The 27,346-nt window shown below is 43.0% G+C and overlaps 2 protein-coding genes across 2 annotated transcripts in view; both read left to right on the plus strand.

Moving 5' to 3' along the window:
• chst8 (carbohydrate (N-acetylgalactosamine 4-0) sulfotransferase 8) overlaps positions 1-27,346 on the plus strand; it is a gene marked incomplete at both ends in the record, with an annotated part of 305,325 nt that overhangs the window by 43,496 nt on the left and 234,483 nt on the right. The window lies entirely within an intron of this gene.
• Positions 483-1,445, plus strand: LOC311044401 (kelch domain-containing protein 3-like; the record flags this gene model as incomplete). The annotated part of the gene is made up of 1 exon (XM_084055950.1): positions 483-1,445. The coding sequence occupies one exon, from the start codon at positions 483-485 to the stop codon at positions 1,443-1,445; it is 963 nt and encodes a 320-aa protein (XP_083912076.1).

The raw sequence follows: 27,346 nt of genomic DNA on the forward strand, positions 1-27,346 counted from the left end.
GCTGTGCAGAAAGGTAGACGTTGGAAGTAGAATAGTGCCTTAGTCAAAGGGTCAAGATCGGAATAGCTGTACAAATTGGCGTCGTTAAGACATTGCATTGCACGGCAACAGTTTGTGTTACTTGTGATTTCACGCCAGAATATATAAGACAATGCAGGTGTAGGAAATGATTGTAGACGTCGGGAGAGAGAGAGACAGGGGCAAGCAGACAGGCGGAAAGGCAAGCAGAAAGGCAAGCAGATAGGCAAACAGGCAGGCAGGCAGGCAGACAGACAGACAGACAGACACACAGACAGACAGGTAGAAGGGCAGGCATAAAGGCAGGCAGACAGACAGACAGACAGACAGACAGGGTGATGTTGTATTGGACCGTTTCCAAAGCAAAAAAGCGAGGCTATCATGCGTCTGTAGCGGTGAGGAACAACGTGTATTACTTTGGAGGCTTTTAAGCATGGACCTTAGAAGGAGGGAACAACAACAACATGTATCAGATCGATGTGCATGTCTTCAACACTGTGTCTTTATGCTGGTTGAAATTGCCTTCGGTGACACCTGGAAGAGGAGCACCATGTCACCCTGAGATTCCCTCCACGTGCCACGGCCACACAACTGTGCTGGTAGAAGATACAGTCTACATCTGGGGAGGGGTTCCTCACTGCAACGTGCTTTATGCATTTGATGTCGATACCCACAGATGGTTCAAGCCCAGGGTTTCTGGGACTGTTCCGGAGGGGAGGGGCCGCCACTCAGCCTGTGTCTTGGGGAAGGTTGTGTATGTCTATGGATTATCCATCCAGTCGACTAATGACGTCTACAAGTTGGACACCAGCACAATGGTCTGGTCTTTAATTAACACCAGAGGCACACCACCACCACCTGCTATATGTACTCACTCTGCCACCATCATCGGGACAAAGATGTTTGTATTTGTATACAACTACTTGAGAGTGTTTGACACAGAGACCAACTGCTGGCTGACCACGCCATCTACACAGCTTCCTCCAGGAAGACACTGGGGTCATTCAACATTTGCCTACAATGGAGAGCTGTACATATTTGGTGGCCACAACCTGGGCCAAGCCTGCAGTGATATGTGGAAATTCAGTCCAGAGACCTTCTCCTGGAAGAAGGTTGAGCCCAAGGGGGAAGGCCCGCCGAGTCAAATGTGTTATATGTGCTGTTGCATGGTTGGAGACCGTGTCATCATCTTTGGAGGAAACAAAGGAGGAAACAAAGACGGAGGACCCAGTGATGATCTGTACATCTTAGACTTGAGTCCTAGTCTGAAGACGTTATGCAAACTAGCAGTTATTCAGTCCGGTCTGGAGCAGTCTGGCCTCCCACACAACATCAGGTGGGAACTGGCAGCCATGGCAACCAACAACAACAACAGAATAAATGGGAGCACGGTGGCGCAGTCGGTAGCGCTGTCGCCTCACAGCTAGAAGGTCCCTGGTCAGCCGGGGCGCATGATGGAGGGGAAAGGAACTTGTTGGAATAACGTGTTCCTTCCACTCGCTACGTCCTACCGGGGAAACTCCCCCCTGTCAGGTGATAAGAAGCGGCTTGCTAGCTCCTCATGCGTTGAAGGAGGCCTGAGCTCAGTTCTGGGGTGCTTATTAACACATTGTGTGCCAAAAACGGTCCGGACCGTTTTTGAAAAGCCATGCGTGGAGTGCCATAAACGGTTCTAACCGTTTAGCAATTTCTTTTCCTTTCTTTTTTTTCACAAGGGGCGCCGCAGCGCAACTTTGAAATCACCCACAGTGCCTCTAAAATGGAAGGGACAGGGGATGGGTGCCAAAAAACCTGGCTTCCGTCCACTCCCCCGTCCACTCTTCTATCTCCTTGATAAAAAAAACCTCCGGATCTCCTTAACTTTTTACATTGGTGAAAACGAGCCATTTTCGACGCGCGATCGCTTCGCAATGGCGGCTCGCGTGAGAGATGTTATTGTTCCAGGCATTAGACGGGACCATCGACCATCGTACACGTACCCTTTGTTTACATCCACGTCCTCGTTCTGGCCACTACAGCGCTAAACATATCAGCGTAAACGGTAAATAATGCCAGCACTAGATGTACCCTGTTTTAATAAAACTCTGGCATTTATGGTGTTAACCACTATTCACACCAATCAGACATCTAATAAAACTCAATTGTCATGGTTGATGACATTAAATATTGTTTTAATTTTTTAACATAAATCTTCTGGGGGGGAGGGGTCCCTGACACAACACCTTTTCAGATGGAGGGTACGCGGCCAAAAACATAGCAATTTTGGGGGTTCTTGACTTGCAAAAGTTTGAGAATCACTGGTGTAGAGGGTAAAAAGCATGGAGCATAGACCACTGGGGGACTCCAGCAGTGTTGCCAGATTCTGTGAGAGAAACAAGCAACCAGGTCTAGGAAAACCAGCCCAAAACAAGCGACTATGGGCCACATGCGCACTTTAACATATACATCAGCTATTTGAAAATAGCAGATCTACAAGCTCACAATGTGTCGTGACGCGTTGTGAGCTTGTAGATCTGCTATTTTCAAATAAAATCTTGCGGGGAAATTATAATAAGCAGACCTGGCAACCCTGGACTCCAGTTCCAAGTGGTTAATGTTACTATTTTTGTTGGTAATTAATGAGTCCCTCTTTCTCTTGTATAGAGTAAATGTGACATGCCGAAACAAATGCTTATCACAAAAAAAGTCAGGAAGTTAGCATATAAGTCATCAGACTATAAACATTGATAACAATTATCACACTGAAATAGAGATGAACAATTAACACCCACTAATTTTGGGAGCTGGTCCAACACGTATCTGTGTGCCAGACAGTTTGGCCCGCAGTAGTGTTAAAACATGATGTGTGGTGTAGCATGATCTCATGAACTTATACACACTCTGCCATTGAAGTGATGAAATCTTAGACGACTGAAGCCGTGATATTTATAACAATAGCCTGTGTGAAAGTGTTCTTTATTTTCTTCTAAGGGAAAGCTGCTTGAATTTAGGTTAGCAGAAACAGGTTTTGATTTGCTGGGGGGAAGGGGGGGTGCGTAGATCAATGCCTCTCCTTTTGATATCCCCCTCTCTAATCATTCATTTTGTATTGCCGGTGGGGATATGTTTGATCCCATGCTTCTCATCAGACTGAATTAAATACACGTAGACTGTGATATGTTTGAAATGTATGTTTGGTAATATGACAATTTAACTATTTGGGGTATTTATTTATTTATTAGTTTAATAAAATATTGCTATTTTCGCTATTTGTCCCATAACCGTTTGTAACCGTGAGTACATGAGCCTACATTGACACACAATGACATCAAAACAGACTGTATGCCAACAATATCTGGATGTTAATTATGTCTGTCTACCCACTACAGTGCATTATTTTAATATTGACAAGCATAAGCACTTCAAGATTCTAAATTTGCATTTAATTCATTTCTGGCCAATATTTTGCGTAAGTATAGAGCGCTGCCTGTGGCGTAGCAAGCGACGGGGGGGGGTGGGTGGGGGGGATTTACCGCACCGTACCCAGCGCCATCTCGATTGCCGTTTGCGAAAGCCCCCCCCCCCCCCCGCGCAGGCATTTTCCGCACCGTACCCAACACCATCTCCATTGCCGTTTGCAAACCCCCCCCCCCCCCCCCGGATTTTGCGAAAAACGCGCTGCAATGATCCCACCCTGATCTTTGTTGAGGCACAATGCCCCCTTAAACTGCTACACTTTCATCTATGCTACATCAATAATCACAACCCCTGGGACCTTAACCAGCTCTCATCATGAAATAATATTTCATAATCAATAGATGATATGGGGATGCTTGTGCGTGTGTGCGTGCGTTCGTGCATGGGTCTGTGGATTATGCTATTTTCTGCCATGGCTTTCTGAAGATCCCGATAAGCCAAAAGGCTATGGGACATGTATAGTATACCTTGTAGCAAGTACAGCCCTGACAAGTGGAGAAATGGAGAGTACCGTGCCTTGGCTTGAGTTAAGCCATTCAGTCCTCTGCCTCACTAAATCAATTCTTATCACATAAAACAGTTAGTTGGCTGTTTTATGATAGAGGCTGAGCAAAATGCTGCAGATTTTATTTTTGTTTCGCACGTGGTATAGACCCCTTAAAGAGGTGGTGCCATCGTTTTGCACTTTTTCTGTTTTTCATGTGTCTATGAGGTTGATAGAACTTCATTAAGGCCCCCGCTGGTGGTTTTATGGTGTTTTATGTCTTCTCTGACTATTTGGAGTTTTTTCCTGGAGGCTGAAACCTTGAGAGTCAAACGTGCCAATCCAAAAACAGGGGCATAGTGACATCACAGAGCCCCCAAAAAACATACCCTCCCCCTCATTATCATAACACAAAAGGTGTGGGCATGAGGAGGAGGAGGGACTAGGACAGGTGGGTGGTGCTAAGGTGGTGGAGGAGGTGCTAAGGTGAGAACCAGGCATACTTAATGAACTGGAGGCGTGTCCACATAAAAACATTTTTTTTAACCATTTCTGTACACTTTTTTTTTTTGAAAAAAATCCTTACATAATAATAATACCTTATGATCAGGTTTTAGGGTTGAAAAATATCATGGCACTCCATCTTTAACAGACGACGTCACACTGGTTGCAAGCATCATACTGGTTGCAAATGAAACCCATTCTGTCAGGTCTCTCTAGGGTGCGCAGCACTAACCAACACACATGAGGGGGTTGAAGTGTGCTGAAACCAGCGCACCCCGAAACAACAGGTTGAGAATTGATTGCGTGAAACAATCATCTGTGCATCCAGTCTTGGTAAACAAATAATTGGTCTAGTATCACAGTACAATACATTCCTATCAGAGGAACTATGTTTCAGTTGCGAGGAAAGAAAAGGGTAGTGAAAGCTCCAATTTAGATGTAATTTAATGGCTTGTGCTCAGTCTAATGCAGCGGGGGGGGGGGGGGGGGATCCCACAATGAGAACGAAATCAAATCAATAAAATAAAACTAACAACAAATAAATGCGTATGATTCAGAGGAAAAAGCTACAACTCCCTAGATGTCTATGAGCTTTTCAATTTTAACTGCATGTGGCGTTAAAAGGACCCCCACTTGTATGCCAGAAACAAAAAAAAAGGCAAACATTGCTGCTGTCAAAGAAGACCATGTGACTGTGTTTATTAGTGGGTCTTGTGATGCCTGCACACCCGTTTTTTTTAACTGTATGAGTTCAAAAACACATCATTGCCAATTAGAAAGTAAGAATGACTTTTTCCTTCACGCGCTTCCAGCGATGGAGAGGGAATGGAGAATAGGAGCAACCAGTGTTGCCATGTCTGCTTATTATAAGCGACTTTGATTGCTTGTAAATATTGGCAGTGGCGATTTGCGTTTTTTTGGACTTGTTTCTAAAGTGTAGTTGCTTATTTGGGCTTGTTTCCTAATTTTGTTGTTTTTGTGGTTAATAAAAACGACAAAAAAGTTCATGTCAAGGACCCCCAAATTGTATTTGTCCACGGACCCCGCCATCTTCTGTGCCAGGGACCCCTGTACCAGATTTGTGTTGAAAATAGCAGATCTGCAGTACAAGCTCACAACGCGTCGCATCGTAGGTTTAAAGTGCTCATGTGGCCTATACATTGCAGTATATTGATACTTTTACTTAGGTGAAACATGTGAGTATTTTTTACCATCACTGCTATAACCATTTCATCCATTGACCGCGTGCATGTCGTGCAGGGAATGATCATCGCATGCCATCCGAAAAACACCTAGAACGCACCATGAGTACACTCACTGTACACTCTGCTGGCAATCAAAATCCACCTGAATGTACAGGTGGTCACGTTCAACACATCACTCAACGACACATGACACTGCTGAGACTAATCACCGACGTATAAAAAAAACAAGCATCTTTCAGCAGTGCTTTTTCATGTCAAGAACCCCCAAATTTCCCCATAGTAGGCCAGCCTACGGACCCCCCATTTGAAAAGATACGCCATAAGAGAAGATATTTATTTACAGTTATAGCAGTGATTCTTAAACATTTTAATTTCAAGGCACCTGTCAGTGGGAGAAAAAAATATTTAAAAAATACAGAGACAGACTGTTCTAGATGGCTGGCCCCCCATCCGTAAAAAAAATAGCTTGCTAGATGCCTGTCTGCCGGCTGACATAGAAACCAAAGAATTGTGACGTGTGGGAACCATGGAGTCTGTTGACTATTGATAAACTGTGTACACTGTTCTATTCTCTCTAGTTCTGTTTGCCAGAAATATGGCACTTACATACACCGAGTCATTACAGACAGAAATCTCACCATCGCTCGCCTGGGAAAACCGAGAATAGCATAGTATCTGATTTCTTTCTACAGCTTCAGAACAAAGACTGAGAGCCTCCATCTGCCAACAGCCCCCCCCACCCCCCATCATCTCATTATTATAGTCACGGAGACCCATTTTTGAGTGAGATTCCAAAATGCAGCGATAAAGTTATACAATTGCTCCCCGAAGACGAGCCTATGAGACTATCAGGGAGCTGTGTGTGATATACGTCACCGGGCAGACAGGAAGCCAGGGAGGGAGGGAGGGAGGGAGGGTGTGAGGGAGGGAGGGAGGGAGGGTGTGAGGGAGGGAAGAGGCTGCTCATCACTGAGTCACATCTTCTCTCTCTCCCCCCTGTCTGTCTGCGAGGTTGAGCCATGCAGAATGGGGCTCACTGTGCTGTGCTCTCTGCTGAGGTTTCCATCACTGTAATCCCTCCACAAAGTGGCCGGGGCCAGTCTTAACCCATTAATGACCGGGGAAAGCATGCTGTCTTTTTATAGATTTTAACCACTTTAACCCTTATCTTATTATACTTTGGGCTATTCAAAAATAGCAGTTATACAAGCTAGTAGCGTGGCACTGAGTGCCGCGCTATGAGCTTGTAGATCTGTTATTTCTTTAAAAAAAATAGCGAACATTTGTGGAAATCTTTGAATATATATATTTTTTACTCAAATCTTCTACAATGACTTCTAAATTATTTTTTGAAAAAACTTATGTTGCTATAATCAGTGGTTCTCAAACTTTTTCCTGTCAAGGACCCCCAAAATTATATGTGTTTGCCCACGGAACCCCATCTCAAAACATGTCGCTCCAGAAGCAAAGATTTGAGTTAAAAACGATTTTTTTTTTAAATAGCAGATCTACAAGCTTGTATATCTGCTATTCTTGAATAGCCAAAGTATAAACTAATGATTAAAGTGGTCACAAAAATGCGTTCCCGGTTTTATTGGGTTAAGACGGGAGATGAAAAGAGAGGGGAGAGGAGAGGAGAGAGGGAGCCCTATTCACTGTGTTGTGTCACCACAGAGGGATTAAAAAAGAAGGGGGGAAAAAAAGCAGGGCAGATTGTCACACACACCAGACACACACGAGCACGCACGTACGCACGCACGCACGCACGCACGCACGCACGCACGCACACACACACACACACACACACACACACACACACACACACACACACACACACACACACACACACACACACACACACACACACACACACACACACACACACACACACACACACACACACACACACACACACAAAAAAAAAGAACAAAAGATAAAGCCGTTCTCCTGCCATCCACACAGTGATAACAAGCTGTCAACTTCTAAAATGTAATCTGCTGACTCCGAGAGGAAGTGTCAGTGTCGGTGGAGAGGGGGGGGTCGCCGTCGGATGATGCTTATCACCTGAGTGGCACGCTGTGATGGTGATGGAGAGGAGGGGGAGGGGAGGGGAGGGGCGTCCCTGTTGGCAGACACACACAAACCCACTCTCCTCCCCGCCTGTCCTCCCTCTCCTCTCCTCTTCAATGAGAGACGGAGGACCGCAGAGATCCATCAGAAAGGCCACACTGCTTTAACCCATTGAATCCAGGAACGCATCTACAAAAATGTCTTCTGAATCCTAACAGGTTTCTGAAAAATGTTATGTTGCTGTAATAATATCAGTGGTTTTCAAACGTTTTCATGTCAAGGACCACCCATATGTATTTGGTCGCAGACCCCCATCTCAAAATAATTTCTTCCATTGGACCCCCCCACCCCCCAGAAGCAAAGATTTGAGTTAAAAATATACATATTCAGAGATTTGCACAGATTTGCACGATAAAAAAAAAGCAGATCTACAAGCTCATAGCGCGGCACTCGGTGCCGCGCTATGAGCTTGTAGATCTGCTATTTTTGAATAAGTCTTTTTATGTTAGGTTGCACTCGGGTGTTGCGCTCTGAAAATAGCGCTGCGACGCGTTGTGAGCTTGTAGATCTGCTATTTTCAGTATGCAACCAAGTGTAAAATCTGCCATTACGACACCATCAAGGGCAAGGCACCGCCAGAATACATTTTAGTCGACTATAATCTCATGATATTTAGTCGACTAAAGCTAGACAAAAACGAAAACATTTCAGATGACTAAAATATGACTAAAACAAAATGGAATTATATTCAAAAGACTATGACTAAAACTAAATCAAAATGTGCTGTCAAAATCAACACTGAAGCAGATCGGCATGGATCCCCCCAAGCAATTGGAACCCTGCATTATATACAGTACCTCCTAACACACGCACACTCCATCAGACCTCATCTTTCCCCTGTGGCTGAGGGTCACTGGAGAAAGGGTCATGGACTGATAAACAGCATTGAATGGAAGCCTATAGAGTGAGGGGACAGTAAGCCATCATCACCCCCTGACAATGCTGACAAGTGATGGGGAGGCTCTCTATTCTGTCAGTGTCTTCCACCTCCATTCCCATCGGAGTCCTGATTGTTAAATGTGGGAAAAAAAGCCATATTGCTGCCAACACAGAGAACCTTAATGTGCACTTCAGTGGACAGTCAGGTTGCAATATGAGAGCTGTCACAAGCCCGTAGCCCAGTGATAAATAAATCAATCCAACCTGGGTATTATTCCAGTTCTTTAACAAGGATTCCCATGCAGTTAATTGACCCAATACCTTTCTCTAGAAGAACTAACCTCAAGCTCCCAGCTTTCCTCTCAAATATGTCAACACTCAAAAATTGCTTGTAAGCAGTGGCGTAAAAAGTACACATTTTTGTTACTTAAGTAAAAGTATCAATAGGCTACTGCAATATAGAAATACTCTGTTACCAGTAAAAGTCCAGAATTCAAAATGTACTTAAAGTATCAAAAGTAAAAGTACTCATTATGCAGAATGTCCCATTTCAAATTTTCAAATGTATAAACATCTTTTGATCGGCTATTTTCAAATGGCTGAAATGTATATACTGTAGGGTTAATGTATGTTTTGTAATTAGTAACTAAAGTTTTCAAATAATTGTAGTGGAGGCAACATTTGCCTTTGAGATGTAGTGGAGTAGAAGTAAAAGTATTGGAAATACTCAAGTTAAAGTACAAATACCTCAAAATTGTACTTAAGTACAGTACTTGAGTAGGCCTACATGCACTTAGATAATGCATTGCAGTGGCAGCTGATAAAGTGCACAGGGCCATCGTTGAGCGTATCAGCTATGAACATTGACAAGCCATCTACTGTATAATCTCTGTGGGGTTGTGTCTCTAATAAGGTGAGGAATCTAATGATCCGTTTTTGGTCCATTCACGATACCGGTGGCAGCGGCACAAAGGCATGTTAGTCACAGGGAGGCCATTTGAGGCCGGGGGTGTTTACAGGTTTATTTCAGACTGGAGTCAATGGGGTGGGGTTGGGGGTCCCAAGTGGATACGGGAGCTATTGGTCGCCGCTCATGTGATACGAAATAGATACGCTTAGTTATGCAGAGCCCGCCGAGACAGAAATGGATGGCTGCAACTCTCTGGGTGCCTGAGAGTTATACCTCGTACATACAGTACAACACCGGTTCGATGGCGTCAAAATAGACAGATAAAGCCCCGAACACCATGCTCATTCATGTAAAGGTATTGTGGCTTAGTTACAAATAATGCTGTTGTTTTGGACTATACTTGTGCTTTTCATGGAAAATATGGCTTTTGCTGCATTGTATTGTATTAGAGTGAATGATTTATTTAATGTCAGAATTACTTTCATTGCTGTGTACAATACCCACTGAGCTTTTGTCGGGCTATTAGACTTCTAAAATACGTCTAAGGGCTAGTCTAAAACGGGGTTATAATTGGTCTAACAGTGAAAGTTTTTTAGAGTTGATTAGCTGTTTTTTAAGCGTCTATTTATAGACCGTCTATATTATAGCCGTTGAAATGACGTCTATAATATAGACGTCTATATATAGACGCTTAAAAAACAGCTAATCAACGTCTAGGCTAAGCCTAGACGTCTAAAAAACTTTCACTGTTAGACCAATTATAACCCTGTTTTAGATGTCTAATAGCCGACTATGGCTCACTGGGTAAACTGTAGGGGGCCGGGACCCCCAGGAGGTCCTCAGAGTTACTACAGGGGGTCCTCAAATCTTTGTGTGATTTTTACATTAACCACTTCAACCAAGCATCCCTATTCTGAGGAGAACTTTATCCAAAAACAGCAGATCTACAAGCACACAACGCCTCGCGCTGCGAGGCGTTGTGCGCTTGTAGATCTGCTGTTTTTGGCAGAGTGGTTTGGTGTAGGGGAAGAAACAGCAGACTAAGTACAGAGTGAAAGGTCAGGTTTACTAAGCATTGTTTAAGTGCATGGTTAAATGTTTGGAAGTACACAATAACATGAATCCATCATGATAGTGATGAGTCTATGAAGCCGCCTATGAAATCTATGAAAAAAAAAATATTTTATACAATATATAATGTGGGTCCCTGCTTTATCTCGGTCTCAGCCAAGGGGTCCTTGGCCTGAAAACGTTGCTATAGGGGAATGTGTAATCTACCATGAAACTCACAGCACAAACTCACTCCTACCATAAACGTGTGAAATCTCTGTCCGTCCATGTGTCCGTCTCTCTCTGTCCGTCTGTAGTTCACGTATCTCGAGAACCGTGCGACCGCCTGACCTCAAACTCGGCGCGTGCGTCGCCAATGACCCGAGGAAATTCCGCGCCTGGCATCGAGGCGGTCGATTAGGCGGTTGTCCAGGACCACCGAATCCGACCGCTGTGCCCTTACACTGAATGGGCGTGAGTGATAGGAGCACAGGGACAAACCAACAGATGATTTAAACTAAGGGTCGGTGCAATACATTGTTTGTTCTCCTGGTTCACAAGTGATTGTAAACTTCTCCAGTAAATACTGAAATACAACAAGTTGTTTGTTGTATTTCCCTTGAGATCCAACAGTTCCAGAGTGCTGAGCGAATGTGGCAGCACTCCCACCACTGGCAGGCCAACACAGTGCATGAATACTAGTAATAAAAGCAATGATAGCCCAAGTCTAGTGGGAAATTAACAGCAGCCACAAGCTGACTGCTGGTATATTAGGTGGTGGCATGGCATGGCGGTCTATTCGAGGCACGAAAAACACCCAACGTCTTGATGTTCTCTCCTCCATTGCTATAGACAATTTTACAAATGGGGTATTTACTGGACACTCTTCCAGAGCGATCCAGAGCGACTCACAAAGGGCAAGGTGAGAGCATGCACTCACCACGAACCAGGGGCGTCACGGCCAGTCACTGTGCGTACGACGCGACACCCTCACTCTCATAGATCCATGATTTCATACCCCCCCACTTTTTGAAAAAAAAAATATATATATATATTTTTTTGATAATAAATCGGTAAAATCAGGCAAAAATAAGAATTAAATAACCTAACCCTAAAACCGAAATAAAGTAACCAAAACACGAAAAAAACTAACAAAATCTCCCCAAAAACACACAAATGTTTTTCACGCTTTAAAAAAAATAGCAGATCTACAAGCTCATAGCGCGGCACTCGGTGCCGCGCTATGAGCTTGTAGATCTGCTATTTTCGAATAGCCAGAGTGCAAAATAAGGGGTATAGTCCACCGAAAGTCCATCCCCCCCACCTTCTGAGAGCCTGTGACGTCCCTGCCACGAACACTAGTCTTCCAACAACATGGGGAAGTGGTCGAAGGAATTAATGCTAAAACAGGTATGTGCTACGAAGAGCCGTAACATACCTGGCTTCCATCTAAATACTCTAACTATAGCATCTATCTAAATAGGAAACAAGTGCAGACGCAAAGATAGTAACTGCCAGGGGTCTGAGATGAGGTAAGATGAGTTAGAAAGAGGTGAGATTTCAGACTGAGGCAGAACATAGGAAGTGAGTCTATCTGCAGTCCTGACTGCAGACTCCAACGTCCAAGGAGCTGAACTAAAATAATGTGCAGTCTTATGTACCTGTACACGGGACAATAGGGCAGGGCGATAGATTTTTTGGGGGCTTTTCTGCCTTTGTAGAGAATGCCTTCTATAGTAGAGAATGACAGGAAACAGGGAGAGAGATGACATGTTGCATTCGTTGTCAAATAAGAAAATAGAGCGTGCTTCTCGATTATTCGATTAACCTACATGATACATGATTAAGTTGATTATTGGTTCTACATGTCGGTGTGTAGGGGGAGTTTTGCAGGATATGCATACAGTGACGAGAGGATGGTAATCATGAGCCACTGCGTATGAAATAGTAACTTTCCTGGCCTGTTGCGAGGGAATGGGCTAGGTGCTGGCTGTTATATATCTGTGGTAATAAGCTGTTGTTCACTGTAGTAAGTGAGGCAGGCAAGAACGAGGAAGGGGGAGGGGGAGGGGGGTGGGTTGACTGACGTATAGACCCAGACTCCTGCAGTTCTTCTTTATCTGTGGCCGATGATGATGAGGATGGCAGGAATTCAGCAGATGAACCCTGCTGGCCTGTCAGGCACTTCTTCACAATTAAGTAGAGAAATGAGAACTTGGCCATGTACTGAACAGGATGTGAAAGCGTCACATCCCTGACGGTTTCAAGGTGTTCCTTCACTATCTCCTTCTCCTCCTCACTAGCCCTTCTCTCTGTCTTCCTTTTAGGAACTGGAAAGGCAAGCCTCTCTCCGCCTGCCATAAATTCATTCAAGTGCAACTTTGCAATTAGAGAACATATGCTTTACATCAATTACTATCTCTCACATAATGCATCACAGCGCACACGGGAGGGCACTTCTTCCTCAGACGTTATCCTCTGCTTCTCTCTCCCCACCCTGTCTCAGCCGTCTGAAGCCACTTCCGTTTTGGCTTAATGACATTGAGCCGCTTTCTGTGGGAGGCCATTAGAGTGGAGCTTTGGGGTTGCTGTAAGTGTTGCCAGATTTTGTGAGAGAAATAAGCAACCAGGTCTAGGAAAACAAGAACAAAGTAACAAAGCCCGAATTCAAAATGTACTTCAGTAAAAGTACAAAGGTATTGGTATCAATATGTACTTAAAGTACCAAAAGTAAAAGTACTCAATATGCAGAATGTCCCATTTCAGAAGTTCAAAATGTATACAAAATCGTTTGAAAATAGCAGCTTACAATAATGTCGCATCGCGACGCATTGTGAGTTTGTAGATCTGCTATTTTTGAATAGCCAACATACAAATGGATAAAGTGGTGATTGTGATGCTATATTAACTACTTTAGGTGGGGACCCATTCTGTGGTCCACTAAATTAGATATTATGCCCTGAAAATAATTGAATGAAATATTTTCTTATTTGTTTCCTATTGTATATTATCTAAAAAATATAATGGTGTGTTTGATTTTATTTTATTTTATTAAGGATTCCCATTAGCTGGTGCCATAGCAAGCAACCAGCTAGTCTTCCTGGGTTCCTGTGTTCACACCGGACACAAAGCAAGCTTTGCGTCACTTACACACCCCCCCCCCCCCCCCGCACAACTATACACAACTAAGAAAAAGTTTAAAGTTTGAAAGCACACAAGGGCATCATCTAGGCATCCATCATCTAGGCGTCCATCTAGGCACATCTAGGTCCATCTAGGTAAAAAAAAACGGTTTTAAGTCTATTGGGTGCCAGAATTTTATAATAACAGATTACGTTCGGTGCCAGAAATCTCACCATTGACCTGCGCGGTGCTGTTTAAGCTGTAGACTCCAAGACGAGCAATCCATGTGAAACAAAGCATGCGTGCATTTTGCACGATGGTCCTGGCTAACGCCTGGAACGATATCATCTCTCACGCGAGTAACAATGGCGGAGCGATCGTGCATACAAAATGAGTCGTTTTCCCCAGCGTAAAAAGTTTCGGAGTTATAGGGGTTTTAGATCAGGAGAGAACGGAAGCGGATGGGGAGACATGTTTTTTGGCATCTGGCCCTTCCTTCTCATGGGTGATTCCAGAGCTGCTCTAGCCCCTCCCGTGTAGAAAAAATCGCACCCTGTGTGAAGGAAGCGGTGCCTTTGATGAGTGGCCTCCTGGTGGCGCTATAATAGGGCGGGGCGGGGCTTCAGCAATTAATGCTCGTCCCTATTGGTGGTGTAAGTCCACAAACCAAATTCGGACTGGGTGGCATGCTGCTAACTGGAGTTATGGCTGTTTAAAGCCCAGCCAATAGGAAGACAGAGGGGGCGGGGCTTACTACATTTCAGTTCGTCCCTATTGGTGGTCTGAGTCCACGTACCAAATTTGTACTCAGTAGCATGCTGTGAACTGGAGTTATGGCTGTTTAAAGCCCAGCCAATGGGAAGACAGAGGGGGCGGGGCTTATGTAATTACAGTTGGTCCCTATTGGTGGTATTAGTTGGACTTGGTGGCATATGCTGCAAACTGGAGTTATAGCTGTTTAAAGCCAGTGGCCTCCTGGTGGCGCTATAATAGGGCGGGGCGGGGCTTCAGCAATCAATGCTCGTCCCTATTGGTGGTCTAAGTCCACATACCAAATTTGGACTTGCTGGCATGCTGCGAACTGGAGTTATAGCTGTGTAAAGCGCTGTTTAAAGCCAGTGGCCTCCTGGTGGCGCTATAATAGGGCGGGGCGGGGCTTCAGCAATCAATGCTCGTCCCAATTGGTGGTGTAAGTCCACATACCAAATTTGGAGTTGCTGGCATGCGAACTGGAGTTATAGCTGTGTAAAGCATTGTTTAAAGCCAGTGGCCTCCTGGTGGCACTATAATAGGGCGGGGCGGGGCTTCAGCAATCAATGCTCGTCCCAATTGGTGGTGTAAGTCCACATACCAAATTTGGACTTGCTGGCATGCTGCCAACTGGAGTTATAGCTGTTTAAAGCCCGTGCTCAAACGGACATCCGAGCCAGTGGCCTCCTGGTGGCGCTATAATAGGGCGGGGCGGGGCTTCAGCAATCAATGCTCGTCCCAATTGGTGGTGTAAGTCCACATACCAAATTTGGACTTGCTGGCATGCTGCCAACTGGAGTTATAGCTGTTTAAAGCCCGTGCTCAAACGGACATCCGGGCTCAAACGGACATAACGGACAAACGGACATACGGACGGACATAGTCAAGAGTAGAGCGGCTGGCACCGCTAAAAACAAAAAGACTGATAACTCGTAATTTTACGGTTTCGGCACCAAAGCGCTACTCTTTCAAAACTCGTAATATTACGGTTTTGGCACCCGATGTGTTAAAAGCTGTGGCGCTCTCAGATGGTCAGGGAGGGCATCTCTCTCTCTTCGTCTCTATCTCCCCCCTCCCACTCTGTCTTCTACTGTATACCTCTTCCTGTCTGGCCTTTGCAGCCCGGAGAAAGTTGGCAAGAGAGCTTATATTATTTGTTTGATTGTTTGTTTGCTTGTTTTGATCTCAACTGTGAGAAAACTCTCAGCACTTTTTGAAGTGTAAGTTTGATAAGAACGGGCAGGCAGACTCATAGGGTGACAGAGACACCAGGAAACCATTGTCACGTATATACGCCCTGTCTCAAAATCAGCTTACTTGCCGTTCTCAGCTTTGATTACCTTTTTGTTTTATCAAGCTTTCAAAAACAAGAACGAGGAACACAACCAATAGGGGACATGTGTAGTGCAATGTTCATTTGTATTCTCTTTGAAACTGTCCAATTTCTGGTTAATAAGAGAAAACAATTTGGTTGAAGACAGTGCAGAGATGTCAGTTTTGGCTCTGAGATGCACGTTCACAGCCATGTTGCGGCTAATTAAAGGCCCTTTGAAAACCAATCCAGACTTGATTAATTGGTGCTCCCGTGGTGCAGACAGATTTGTTTTCCCAGAGAAAGATGAGGATTTGTTGGTCGGACAGTGTTATACAGATGGTGTGTTAGCCTACCGCAGAACGACTGGGTGCACACTGATGATCAGGGTCCACGTCTGTCATATAGCCAATAAGAGCGAGGCAGAGCGTCAACTTTAATAAGCGTCGCCCAGGCAATGCAGCACTCTGTCGGACCTGTTCATATTCATTAACCCTTTAAGACCGGGAAGGCATCTCTGTCATTTTAGATTCTAACCACTTTAACCATTTTTTTTTTAACTTTGGCTATTTTTTAAAAAATAGTGATTTATTTTTTTGCTAATCTTTGAATATTTTTTATTTTTTTCTAAAGCAAAGATTTTTAACTCAAATCTTTGCTGTGTGGCCCGGACTGCTGGCTTAGCGGTGCGGGCATTCAGGCTATTACTGGGGGTTCGAGTCCCACTCCCAACGACTTCCGCTAAATTCTATCAATGAAGGCATAAAAGCCCCAAAAGTATCTTTAAAAAATAAAAGATCTTTGCCTATGGAGGTCCCTGACACAAGATATTTTGAGATGCGGGTCCGCGGCCAAATACATGTCATTTTGGGGGTCCTTGACATGAAAAAGTTTGAGAACGACTGATTTAAGTTTTTCAGAAAACTGTTAGGATTTAGAGGGCAGATTGTAGAGGTCTTAATGGGTTAACGAAAGAAACACATTTCTATTCTATTAGAAACACGAACGATGTCGGCGTGCCCATGTTTCATCACCTAGGATACGTGTCACTATATTGCGAAGCGGCACAATACAAAGCAAATTACAAAATGACAAAGACCTCATCAACTGTGAAGATCAGACACGACAATACAGAGGAACACGTCGACCATATCATCTTTTATGGCTGTCTTATAAGGTTCAAGGGTGTGATTTTTTGTTACATCTTGTGTACAGGTACATAAAAGTAAAACTTATTTTCGGTCGGCTTCCTTCAGACAATGCAGCAGCATAGATAATAATAATACTAACAATAATAAAAAGAAAGAGAGAGAGTGCAATAAAGTGCAAAAAACAAAGTATGTACACTTGCATAATATCATAAGATCTTGGTATATTATACACCAACAGCAATACTTTATGTAAACAACTTCACAGTATCTTCTTTACTTAGTTTCGCGCCAGTGTCGCCACAACGAAAATAGCCTATCTACCAGCTCAGCTTGAGGTGGACTGTCTTTTAACAGCTCCATTTGGTTCCATTTGTACACTCTCAGAGTTAAATTAACATTGATTTTACAATATAAATTGGGGTCAGAGACAGAAATGCCATTAAATGGGGGTCCGTAGCCTAATAGTGCATGTCAAACTGGGGGTCCTTGAAATTAAAATGGTTGAGAATCACTGCTAGAGCCATAAAACATCTTCTCTTATGGGGGGTCCTTGGGCTTATCTTTTCAAATGGGGGTCCGCGGGCTAAAAAGTGTGAAGTTGGGGGTCCTCGACATGAAAAAGTTTGAGAACCCCTGCTATAGGGAAGTGTACAGATGTACTATATACTGACAATTGATCTGGGAAGATTATATCAAGTATAGAGCTTCTACTAAAATAACCATGCTGCAGCAATGACACACCCTGTCCTGAATACATATATTCTTCTGCATTCACTTTGCTGATGAACTTACAGCAGAGAGACGTGGAACATAGCATTCTGACCCAACTTCTCTGATTATTACCACCAGTGAATGCGACGCATTGTGAGCTTGTAGATCGGCTATTTTCAAAAATGTGTATACATTTCATACATTTGAAATCTTGTGAAATGGGACATTCTGCATAATGAGTATGTTTACTTTTGGTACTTTAAGTACATTTTGATACCAATACTTTTGTACTTTTACTCAAGTACATTTTTAATTCCGGACTTTCTCTTGTAAGGGCGAGCTCCCACCGCACTTTTATTTTACCTCTGGGGCAGAATCTGCTAATGCTTTGTCAATACAAATGCGTGGATTCCTGGACTTGCGGATTTTTTTCCAAGAATCCACTCATTTGCATGTGTTCTATGTTTATGTCCGGTACGTAAATTAACGCACGCATGTGCGCGTCCGTGCGCGTCCGTGTCCGTATGAACGTTTACTTTCGGTTTTAAAACGCTCTCAAACTTCGTTTTTGAGGCACAGAATTTACTTTTAAGATAGCGTGTGGATAGAATGTAGTTGTTTAACTTCATATATGTGGTCAATTTATCATGAAAGAGCCTATTTAAAAATAAAAATTCAGAGAACCAGCAGGGCGGGAATTTCCGCATATTGTATCCCAATAAAGCAACCTGTTTTCGGGCACCATCCCTTCAAAAGTACCTCTCTATGGAAGTCCTTCCTGCGTCACCCCCTGGTGGTCGGGGAAAAGTACTGCTGGTGTTTATTTACCTCTGAACTCCCGTGTATCCCTTTAACTACGTTTTGATACCAATGCATTTGTACTTTTTACTCAAGTACACTTTTTATCCTCGACTTTTACTTGCAACAGAGTATATATTACAGTATTGATACTTTCACTTAAGTAAAAAAAAAAGTAGTACTTTTTCCCTCCACTGCTATCCATTACCAACATCATTTACATTCATCCCCTTCCTCCCTGTCTGTATGTCCTATAGATCATCTCTGTGGAGGAAGGAAGTAAAAAAATCACACATTAGATAAGAAAGGCATTCATCCCCCCGCTGTCAATTAGAATGGCTCGCCTTGGCACCACCAGTCACAGCCTGTGACACACATCAAAATTTAACCCGTTCAGACCGGGAACGCATCTGTGTAACAGCTGTAACCGTTATTCTATACTTTTGGGCTATTCAAAAAAGCAGATATACAAGCTCATAGCGCGGCACCGAGTGATCTGCTATTTTTTGAAAAATCGTGCAATTTGTGCAAATCTTTGAATATGCATATATTTTTTAAAGCGAACAATTTTAACTCAAATCTTTGCTTCTGGGGGGTCCCTGGAACAACATATTTTGAGATGGGGGTCCACGGCCAAATACATATCATTTGGGGGGCCCTTGTTTATTTTTATTTTTATAGCAACATAAGTAATGTTTTTAAACTGAAGAATCCCCCAGAAGCAGAGATTTGAGTCACAAATGTCCGCTTAAAAAAACAATAGATTTTTTTTCAAGAATAGCAGATCTACAAGCTCGTTGCGCGGCACTCGGTGCCGCGCTATGAGCTTGTAGATCTGCTATTTTTGAATAGCCAAAGAAATTCAAAAATGACACCGATTCTTTCGCCGGCCTTAATGGGTTAAGTGAGGCTTTTCACAAAGTAAATGCCAGTTATAGCTGACGTGAAATACTGCAAACTGCCGCAGTGACTTTTTTTTTTCTATTCTTTTCTCTCCACGGCATTTGGGAAGTGGGGATAGAGACACACAAAAAAAAAAGAGACTACATAATGTTGCTCAAAACTGTAAGGAATGAGAAAGCTTAATGTAAACGCATAACATCCTATAGCTCTACAAAGCAATGTTTATGCTGTAGCCTACCTTTCAACATTTCTCTACCTGCCAGCTAAGGCACTTGGTTGGCACCACTGCTGTTTTTGAGGTGGTGAGGAAAACAGTATGCGTAACTTTCCAAACTCTAAAGATGTGGGTTTTTTTTCTTCAGCGTTTTTCTTTAGTTTCTTTCACTATTTTCAAACTAATCAAAGCTCTGATATAACGCCACCGTGAGGCTGATTTGAAATACGTATTCGGATGGAGGTTCTTCGTTGGACTACTGGGACTATGCGTGCAAAGATTCGCGCCAATCGGTCAGGCGGTGCCCGAGATTAGCTGCTCAAAGACAGACAGACAGACAGACAGACTCACAGAATCACGGGGGTGAACACATAATCCTTGCCCCCTGGCCATTCTGGCCTGGTGGAGATAACAACAGAGGTGAACAATATTTATAGTTATAGAATAGTTATATAATTGTAGTGCTTGGTGAGTATTGCCCTCAGTGGTGTAAAGTCACTAAGTACATTTACTCAAGTACTGTACTTTTACTTCTACTCCACTACATCTCAGAGGCAAATATTATACTTTTACTCCACTGCAATTATTTGAAAATGATTTTTAGTTACTAGTTACTTTGTAGATTTTGATAATTATTACAAAAACTACATTAACTACTTCAGCTCTATACATTTTGGCCATTTGAAAACAGCCAATCTACAAGCATCGCAACGCATTGTGAGCTTGTAGAGCTGCTATTTTCAAAAGATTTTCATACTGTTGAAAACTTGATATGGGACATTCTGCATAATGAGTACTTTTAATTTTGGTACTTAAAGTTCATTTTGATACCAATACTTTTTTACTTTTACTCAAGTAAATTGTGAATTCCGGACTTTTACGGAGTATTTCTACATTGCAGTATCGATACTTATACTTAAGTAAAACATTTGAGTACTTTTTCCACCACTGATTACCCTTTAGCCAGTAAGATGTTTCATGCGAACCACACACAGGATGTTTGCTGCATAACACTGCACTCTGACCTTCTGGTTCTTCTTCTTCTTCTTCTTTCGTATATCATCAGATGGCCAACTCGGTGTCCTGCAGCCACGCCCTCGTCTCTGGTCCTAAGTAGTAGAAACATGGTAAAACACAGCCTTGTACATTAGGTAAAGAAAACATTAAAGGGTCAGTGCAAAGTAAAAATATATGAGGTTAGGTCTTGAAAGGCAGTGGCTTAAAAGCAGAGATGCAGAACAGTGGCGTCGTTAGGCGGGGGCTTCAGTGGCTATAGCCACCAATGTTTTATCCAAAGCCACCAATAAAGAAAATAAAAAATATATATATATATTTTTTTTATTATTATATATCTATAACCCTAACCTAACCCTAAAACCGAAATAAAGTAACAAAAAACGGGGAAAAAAAGTACCCGAATCCGCCGAAATCTGCGGATTCCGTTGTCTGGTGGGCTAAGCCCCCGACCTAGTAGAGACCTAGCGACGCCTCTGATGCAGAATCAGTGGCTTCCCATGTAAAACTCAAGTCACTTCCTGACTTGCCTACGTAATTGGTGACGTTTGGAAATCAAGTCAAATAGGGCCCTGGCCACAATGAGAAGCAAAGTGAGGGGAAAAAAAGTCTGCCGAACGGAGCAAATCAGTCTGGATTCCAGGCTAAGATCTTACAACAAAAGGGGGAGATTGTAATGTTATGGCTCTTCCTGACTTCATATTCAACTCTTTCAAGCTGAATCACATTTAAAGCCATATCTTTGCTTCATCCATAATACAATAAAATAGAGAGTGACAGAGAGACAGGCGAGCCGTACTCAAATGTAATGCAGTGCACCAGGTTTGGATTTGCAATTTTAGTTTTGTTCCTTTGGACATTATTGCCTTGTGTAGAATGGATGTGTCATTAAAAGATAATCACAAAACAACAATGACAATCCTCTCCCTCGCTGTGCCTTATATTATAGCAGTTTTCACTTGACATTGGTTCTCTAAACCAGCTGAACCCTAGCGTCCATAGCAGGTGAACATTCAGAGAAGAATAGGCAACATTCTGCAAAAATAGCGGACCTACAAGCTCACAAGCTTGTAGATCGGCTATTTTCGGAGATTTAGAAGGGGAAAAAAAGGAGGCGGACCAAGTGTAGACTATACTGATGAACGCCTGATAATCAACACATTGCCTGCCAAGGATGTTTTAAAACGACCTTTCAAAACCAACACGTGCCTGCCAAGGACGTCCTTTCTTGAAAAAGGGAATGGACCGATGTGACATCATCCCCAAAAAATGACACTTCCGTCCACTCCTATGTTAAAAGTTGTAGGAAAACAAGCCTTATTCAACGGCCCGTAGCAACAAAATGGCCGATCGGTGTGCACACCGCGGCGCCTGTGGGTCTCGGTGGATTGTCATTATAAGGTAAAAAATGCTGGCACGGGGATGGAAAACAAGGTTTTACTGCTGGCAGTCAATGTCTTAAGTATATGGGTGGTTAAATTCTACTCATTTAATTTTCACTTGATTAGCATGGCATTCCATTCGGTCGGGATGCCGCTGCCATGTGCATGCTGTTATAGGCAGCGACACGCATCAATATCACGCTCACATTTCGGACGGCTATAGCTCATCTCTGGCTTTCTAACAAGCGTGTGATCCCGGTGTATTCCGGGGGTAATTAATAATTCACATGCTCCGGGAGTGTCAGCTGATGATGGGTCATCCCGCGGTGCTCCCACCTTAGCACTTCGTCTCATTAACCCGTTCAGACCGCGAACGCGTCTGTGTAACCTCTTTAACCATTATTTTACACTTTGGCTATTCAAAAATAGCAGATCTACAAGCTCATAGCGCGGCACCGAGTGCCGCGCTATGATCTTGTAGATCTGCTATTTTTGAAAAACCTTGACAATGTGTGCAAATTATTGAACTCAAATCTTTGCTTCTGGGGGGTCCCTGGAACAACATATTTTGAGATGGGGGTCCGCGGCCAAATATATATCATTTTGGGGGTCCTTCACATGAAAAAGTTTGAGAACCACTGATTATAGCAACATACTTTTTTATAAAAAAGAGATTTGAGTTAAAATGTTCGCTTTAAAAAATATATATATTCAAAGATTTTCACACATTTTCACGATTTTTCAAAAATAGCAGATCTACAAGCTGCCGCGCTACGAGCTTGTATATCTGCTATTTTTGAATAGCCAAAGAAATTTAAAAAATGACACGTAGGCCTATGCGTTCCCGGTATCAATGAGTTAAAATGCTAATCTGAACCACTGACCCACCCTGTTGGTGAGGAGGACTCATAATGATGCAGCCCATGGCACTGGCTCTCTCCCTCTCTCTCGCCCCCTGAAGATCCTGGGCTGATGCTAACACGTCCAGGTGCCAACGCAGAGGAGCTCTGCTCAGCGGTAGAAGAACACTGTCGGCCCGAGAAACCTTGTATCTCTAGTAGGGCTGTCAACCATTATGACATTTTACTTGACGGTTAACGCGTTGTGAGCTCTTCAGGAAACACTACCCTGACCCTTCCTCTTAGCCTCGCCTGCGTGTTACCAATTATTTGTACGAGCTCTTGTTTTATTGGATATTGTTTATTCGATACACTTATTTGTTTTAGTTCTTGATCATTTGATTTTCCTATTTGTCTCATCTGTTTAAGAAAGTAGGTAGCTGATATATTGCACTTTTACCTTAGCGCTAGGTATACTCTTAGTTGCTTGTTAAAGAAGAGAATGCACTTACGACTTCTGGTGATTAGTAGTTTTCTTGCCTACCTATGTTGAATGCACTTATTGTAAGTCGCTTCGGATAAAAGCGTCTGCTAAATGATTGTAATGTAATGTAAAGCTTGTAGATATTAATACTGCTTTATGAACATGTTTGAAAATGTCTGAAACAAATGTCAACATGCAAACGATGACGATTATATGCAAAATAATTGTGATTATCTCAAATAATTGCTGTTAGGCAATCTCTGTATGTCAGTCCTTGTCCCCTTTATGCCCATATATGGAGATCCCTGATGTCCTCAGTATATGCCCATATATTGGTATGCTCATATATATAGGCATATCCATATATGGAGCTGACTGATTTGTTTGCGCCTGATGCCATGACGACACATTGAGGCGTGGCATTTTTGGGCGTGGCTGCATTGATTTTGAAAATAGCTTTATTTTGAAAGGGAAAGTGGTTCAGTGTCTGGCTTTTATGAAAATGTAACCGACGAAAAGTATTAACGAGAGCTTGTGACTAAATAGTGTTAATTTTGTCGACTAAAACTATGCCGAAAAATGTTTGTCGACTTTTTTTTTTTGGACATACGCGGTTTCCACCCGACAGCGGGCGATAATATCCAAAGTCAGCTATTCATTTATTCCACTGTGCTCCCCTGCTGCTGCCATGGAAACCAAGGCCTCATTAACCAAATGTGATTTCCTTGTTTTTCTTTCTTTTTTTTCTCCTCTCTTCTCCTTCTCTCCTTTTAAAATAGCTCTTCTCACTTGTGTCACCTAGGACATATATAAACCATACTCAGTGGGGGTGAAGGGTCTGTGTTCAGGGAGAAGCTGCGACCGCAGAGATTATGAAGTGCTGAAGACTCATTTGTCAGTCACAGAACAGTGGGATTCTGGGATATGAGATGGAAAAGAGGAGGGGGGGGGGGGGGGGGGCTATGGGGCTTAGAGAGAGGCTCCTTCGGTCCCAGGCCTATTAAATCTGGGGAAATTATTTTTTTCACAGATTTATTTCTGGGCCATTTTCTTGCTTTATTCAGATAGGAGGGTGCGTATAGAGACAGACAGTAAACCGAGGGAAGAGAGAGAGAGAGAGGGGGTAGACTTGTGAGAGAAGACAGAATAGTGGAATTCGATCTCTGTGTCCTCGCAACTCACATGTGGAGCATGTGGTCAGTGCACTGTAGGTCAAGGGTTCCCACACTTTTCAGGCCGTGACCAGGGTTGCAGGATCTGCTAATTATAATTTCCCCCAAGATTTTATTTGAAAATAGCCGATCTACAAGCTCACAACGTGTCGCATCGCGACGCGTTGTGAGCTTGTAGATCTGCTATTTTCAAATAGCTGATGTATGTTAAAGTGCTCACATGGCCCATAGTCGCTTCTTTTGGGCTGGTTTTCCTAGACCTGGTTGCTTGTTTCTCTCATAGAATCTGGCAACGCTGGCCGTGACACACCCCCCGCCCCCCCCCTCAAATATAATCAAATTTGAACTGGGGACCCCCTAGCCTGGGATCAATACCATTTTCGGGTTTCTGATCCGGTCAGGCGGCCGGAACCCGCACAAGCCGGAACCGGAATGCCTGTCCAATGTGCATGACCCCACTAGAACTGTAGGAATTAAACTACAAGCTCACAACCAGGGGCGTAGCCACGGGTGGGCATAGGTAGGCCTGGGGCCACCCATTTGGTATTTCTGCCCATCCCAATTATTATTATTTTTCTAAATTATAACTTTTTTTTATGTCATATTGTAATAGTGCTAATAACCGCACATTTTCGCAAATGTGTGCCCACCCGCGACTCCCTAGGCCCAGCCCCGGCTAGCGTTCTGGCTACGCCACTGCTCACAACGCCACCCATCTATCCAAATACACCAAATCTCTTCACCGAAAAAAGCCGATCTACCGGCTTGACGAGCTAGTAGCTATGGTGACAGGTTATATCAAAAGCATTTTGTCAGTTGCTACAGTACAGATAAATCAATTTGGGTTTTTTTTTCGGATAGAACAAAGAGTGAAATTGGCTGTGATCGTTGCAGTGTGCACACAGGCCAAGTTAGCCCAAAGTTTTGCATTAGGCCCCTAAAATAGGACATCTGGTATTTGTCTAAATACAGCCTCATCATAATTGGCTGCAGTGCTCAGTAGCGAGGAACTGTCCGATTCATTTGCATCCACTTCATTTTTACATTTTGTCTCTCTTGTCGATTCAAAAATGAATCTTTTCAAGGCTACTGTAATACTGTACGTTGTTGGCAGTCACAGCTGGCAGAGGCTACGATGTGCTAGTGGCTGTTTCCAGCGTACTCTTATTATGTGCATGCATTGTGTGTGCGTGTGTGTGTGTGCGTGCGTGCATGCTTTGTGTGTCTGTGTCCAAAAGGTCAGCTTAGGCAATGTGAAATGAACTAGATTGAACAGAAATGCTGTGTGTGAATGGAAAATGCTCTAACATGCAACTTAGTTAGTAATGGACCAGATACTCTACTCTGTGTGGAGTTTGCATGTTCTCCCCGTGTCTCCTAGGGTAGTTAATACCCTCACAAAAACATGTAGTAATCCTGGTCACTATACTGCCTCCCCCTGGTCAGTCGGGGCGCCTGATGGAGGAGAAGGGAACTGGTTGGAATAACGTGTTCCTTCCACGCGCTATGTCCAACCAGGGAAACTCCCCCCTGTCGGGTGATAAGAAGCGGCCTGCTTGCTCCTCATGCGTTGAAGGAGGCATGAGCTTCAGCTTGGGCTCTCCCTAGGCTGGCAGAGGGTAGGTAGTGCCCAGGATTACATAGGCAATTGGCACTGGGTGAAAAAATGTGGGTTACAAAATCGTGGGATAAAAATTATAAAGTAAAAAAAAAAGTAATGGACCAGATAGTTAGCAACAGATCATCAAATGTGATATAGTTGCACCATGCTCTGGCCAACAGAATGCTCTGGTTAATACTGCACACAGTGCCATTAACCAGAAGACACAGGTTTTCGCCCCATCATCATAACTAGGGGTGGGACGATATATTGATATTGCGATATATCGCGATACTTCCTCTCGTGATAAATAATCGATATAGCCTACTGCTGATTTCTTTTTTTCACTCTGTACATAGTGTTATTTTTTCTGATTTTTTGTGATACGTTGTTTTTCCGACTCTGAACATATAGTGTTTTTTTTACTGTATTTGTCTGATGATTTTGAACTGTTTGGTGCTATTCGGTTCTTAAGTCTGACGTAATTTTGTAGTCCGACTTCACGTCCGGGTCCAAAAGGAACCAGCGCCGTCCACTCTTCATTGTAAACAAACATGTTGGAACCCGTAAATCTTTTTACAATAACCTCCTTTTTTCAAAAATGAACCATTGAGGGTTAATAAGGGTCTTAATGCTAATATCATAGACAGTAAAAAGTAGGCTAATGTATATATTTATATTTGTTTTTATTTACTATTATTATTAACATTATAACATGTTTTTTATATTCATTTATATATATATATATATATATATATATATATATATATATATATATATATATATATATATATATATATATATATATATATATATATATATATATATATATATATATATGTGTGTGTGTGTGTGTGACCAAATTTGACTGGGAGACAGTCATCTAGCATTTTTTCATTTTCATTTTTTCATGTCATATGAAAGCAGAGAATCATAGCAAAATAATGATATATTGGTTAATAAGATTGAGTGAAATGTTTTGAAACTACAGCTTATAGAACTGAAGTCACGTTAAAACTCTTCAGGAGAGAAAAGACCAGTTGAATGGATCTCATTCAAAGATAGTAAACAGGGCTATCAATCCCATCATGCATAGCGGGATTTACATATCCTTTGTTTGAATGGGTTAGGCTCTCTTTGTTATGTATGGTCTCTGAGACCAAGCGTTTGCCACTGCCCCCTGCTGGAACCGGCTGGTTCCAGTGACCAGGAGGACTTAACAAAGATACCTTTTCACAACAGTTTTAACAAAATATG

Source organism: Gymnoscopelus microlampas (assembly GCF_963454915.1).
Source record: "Gymnoscopelus microlampas genome assembly, chromosome: 1".
In the NCBI taxonomy this organism is placed as follows: Eukaryota; Metazoa; Chordata; class Actinopteri; order Myctophiformes; family Myctophidae; genus Gymnoscopelus; species Gymnoscopelus microlampas.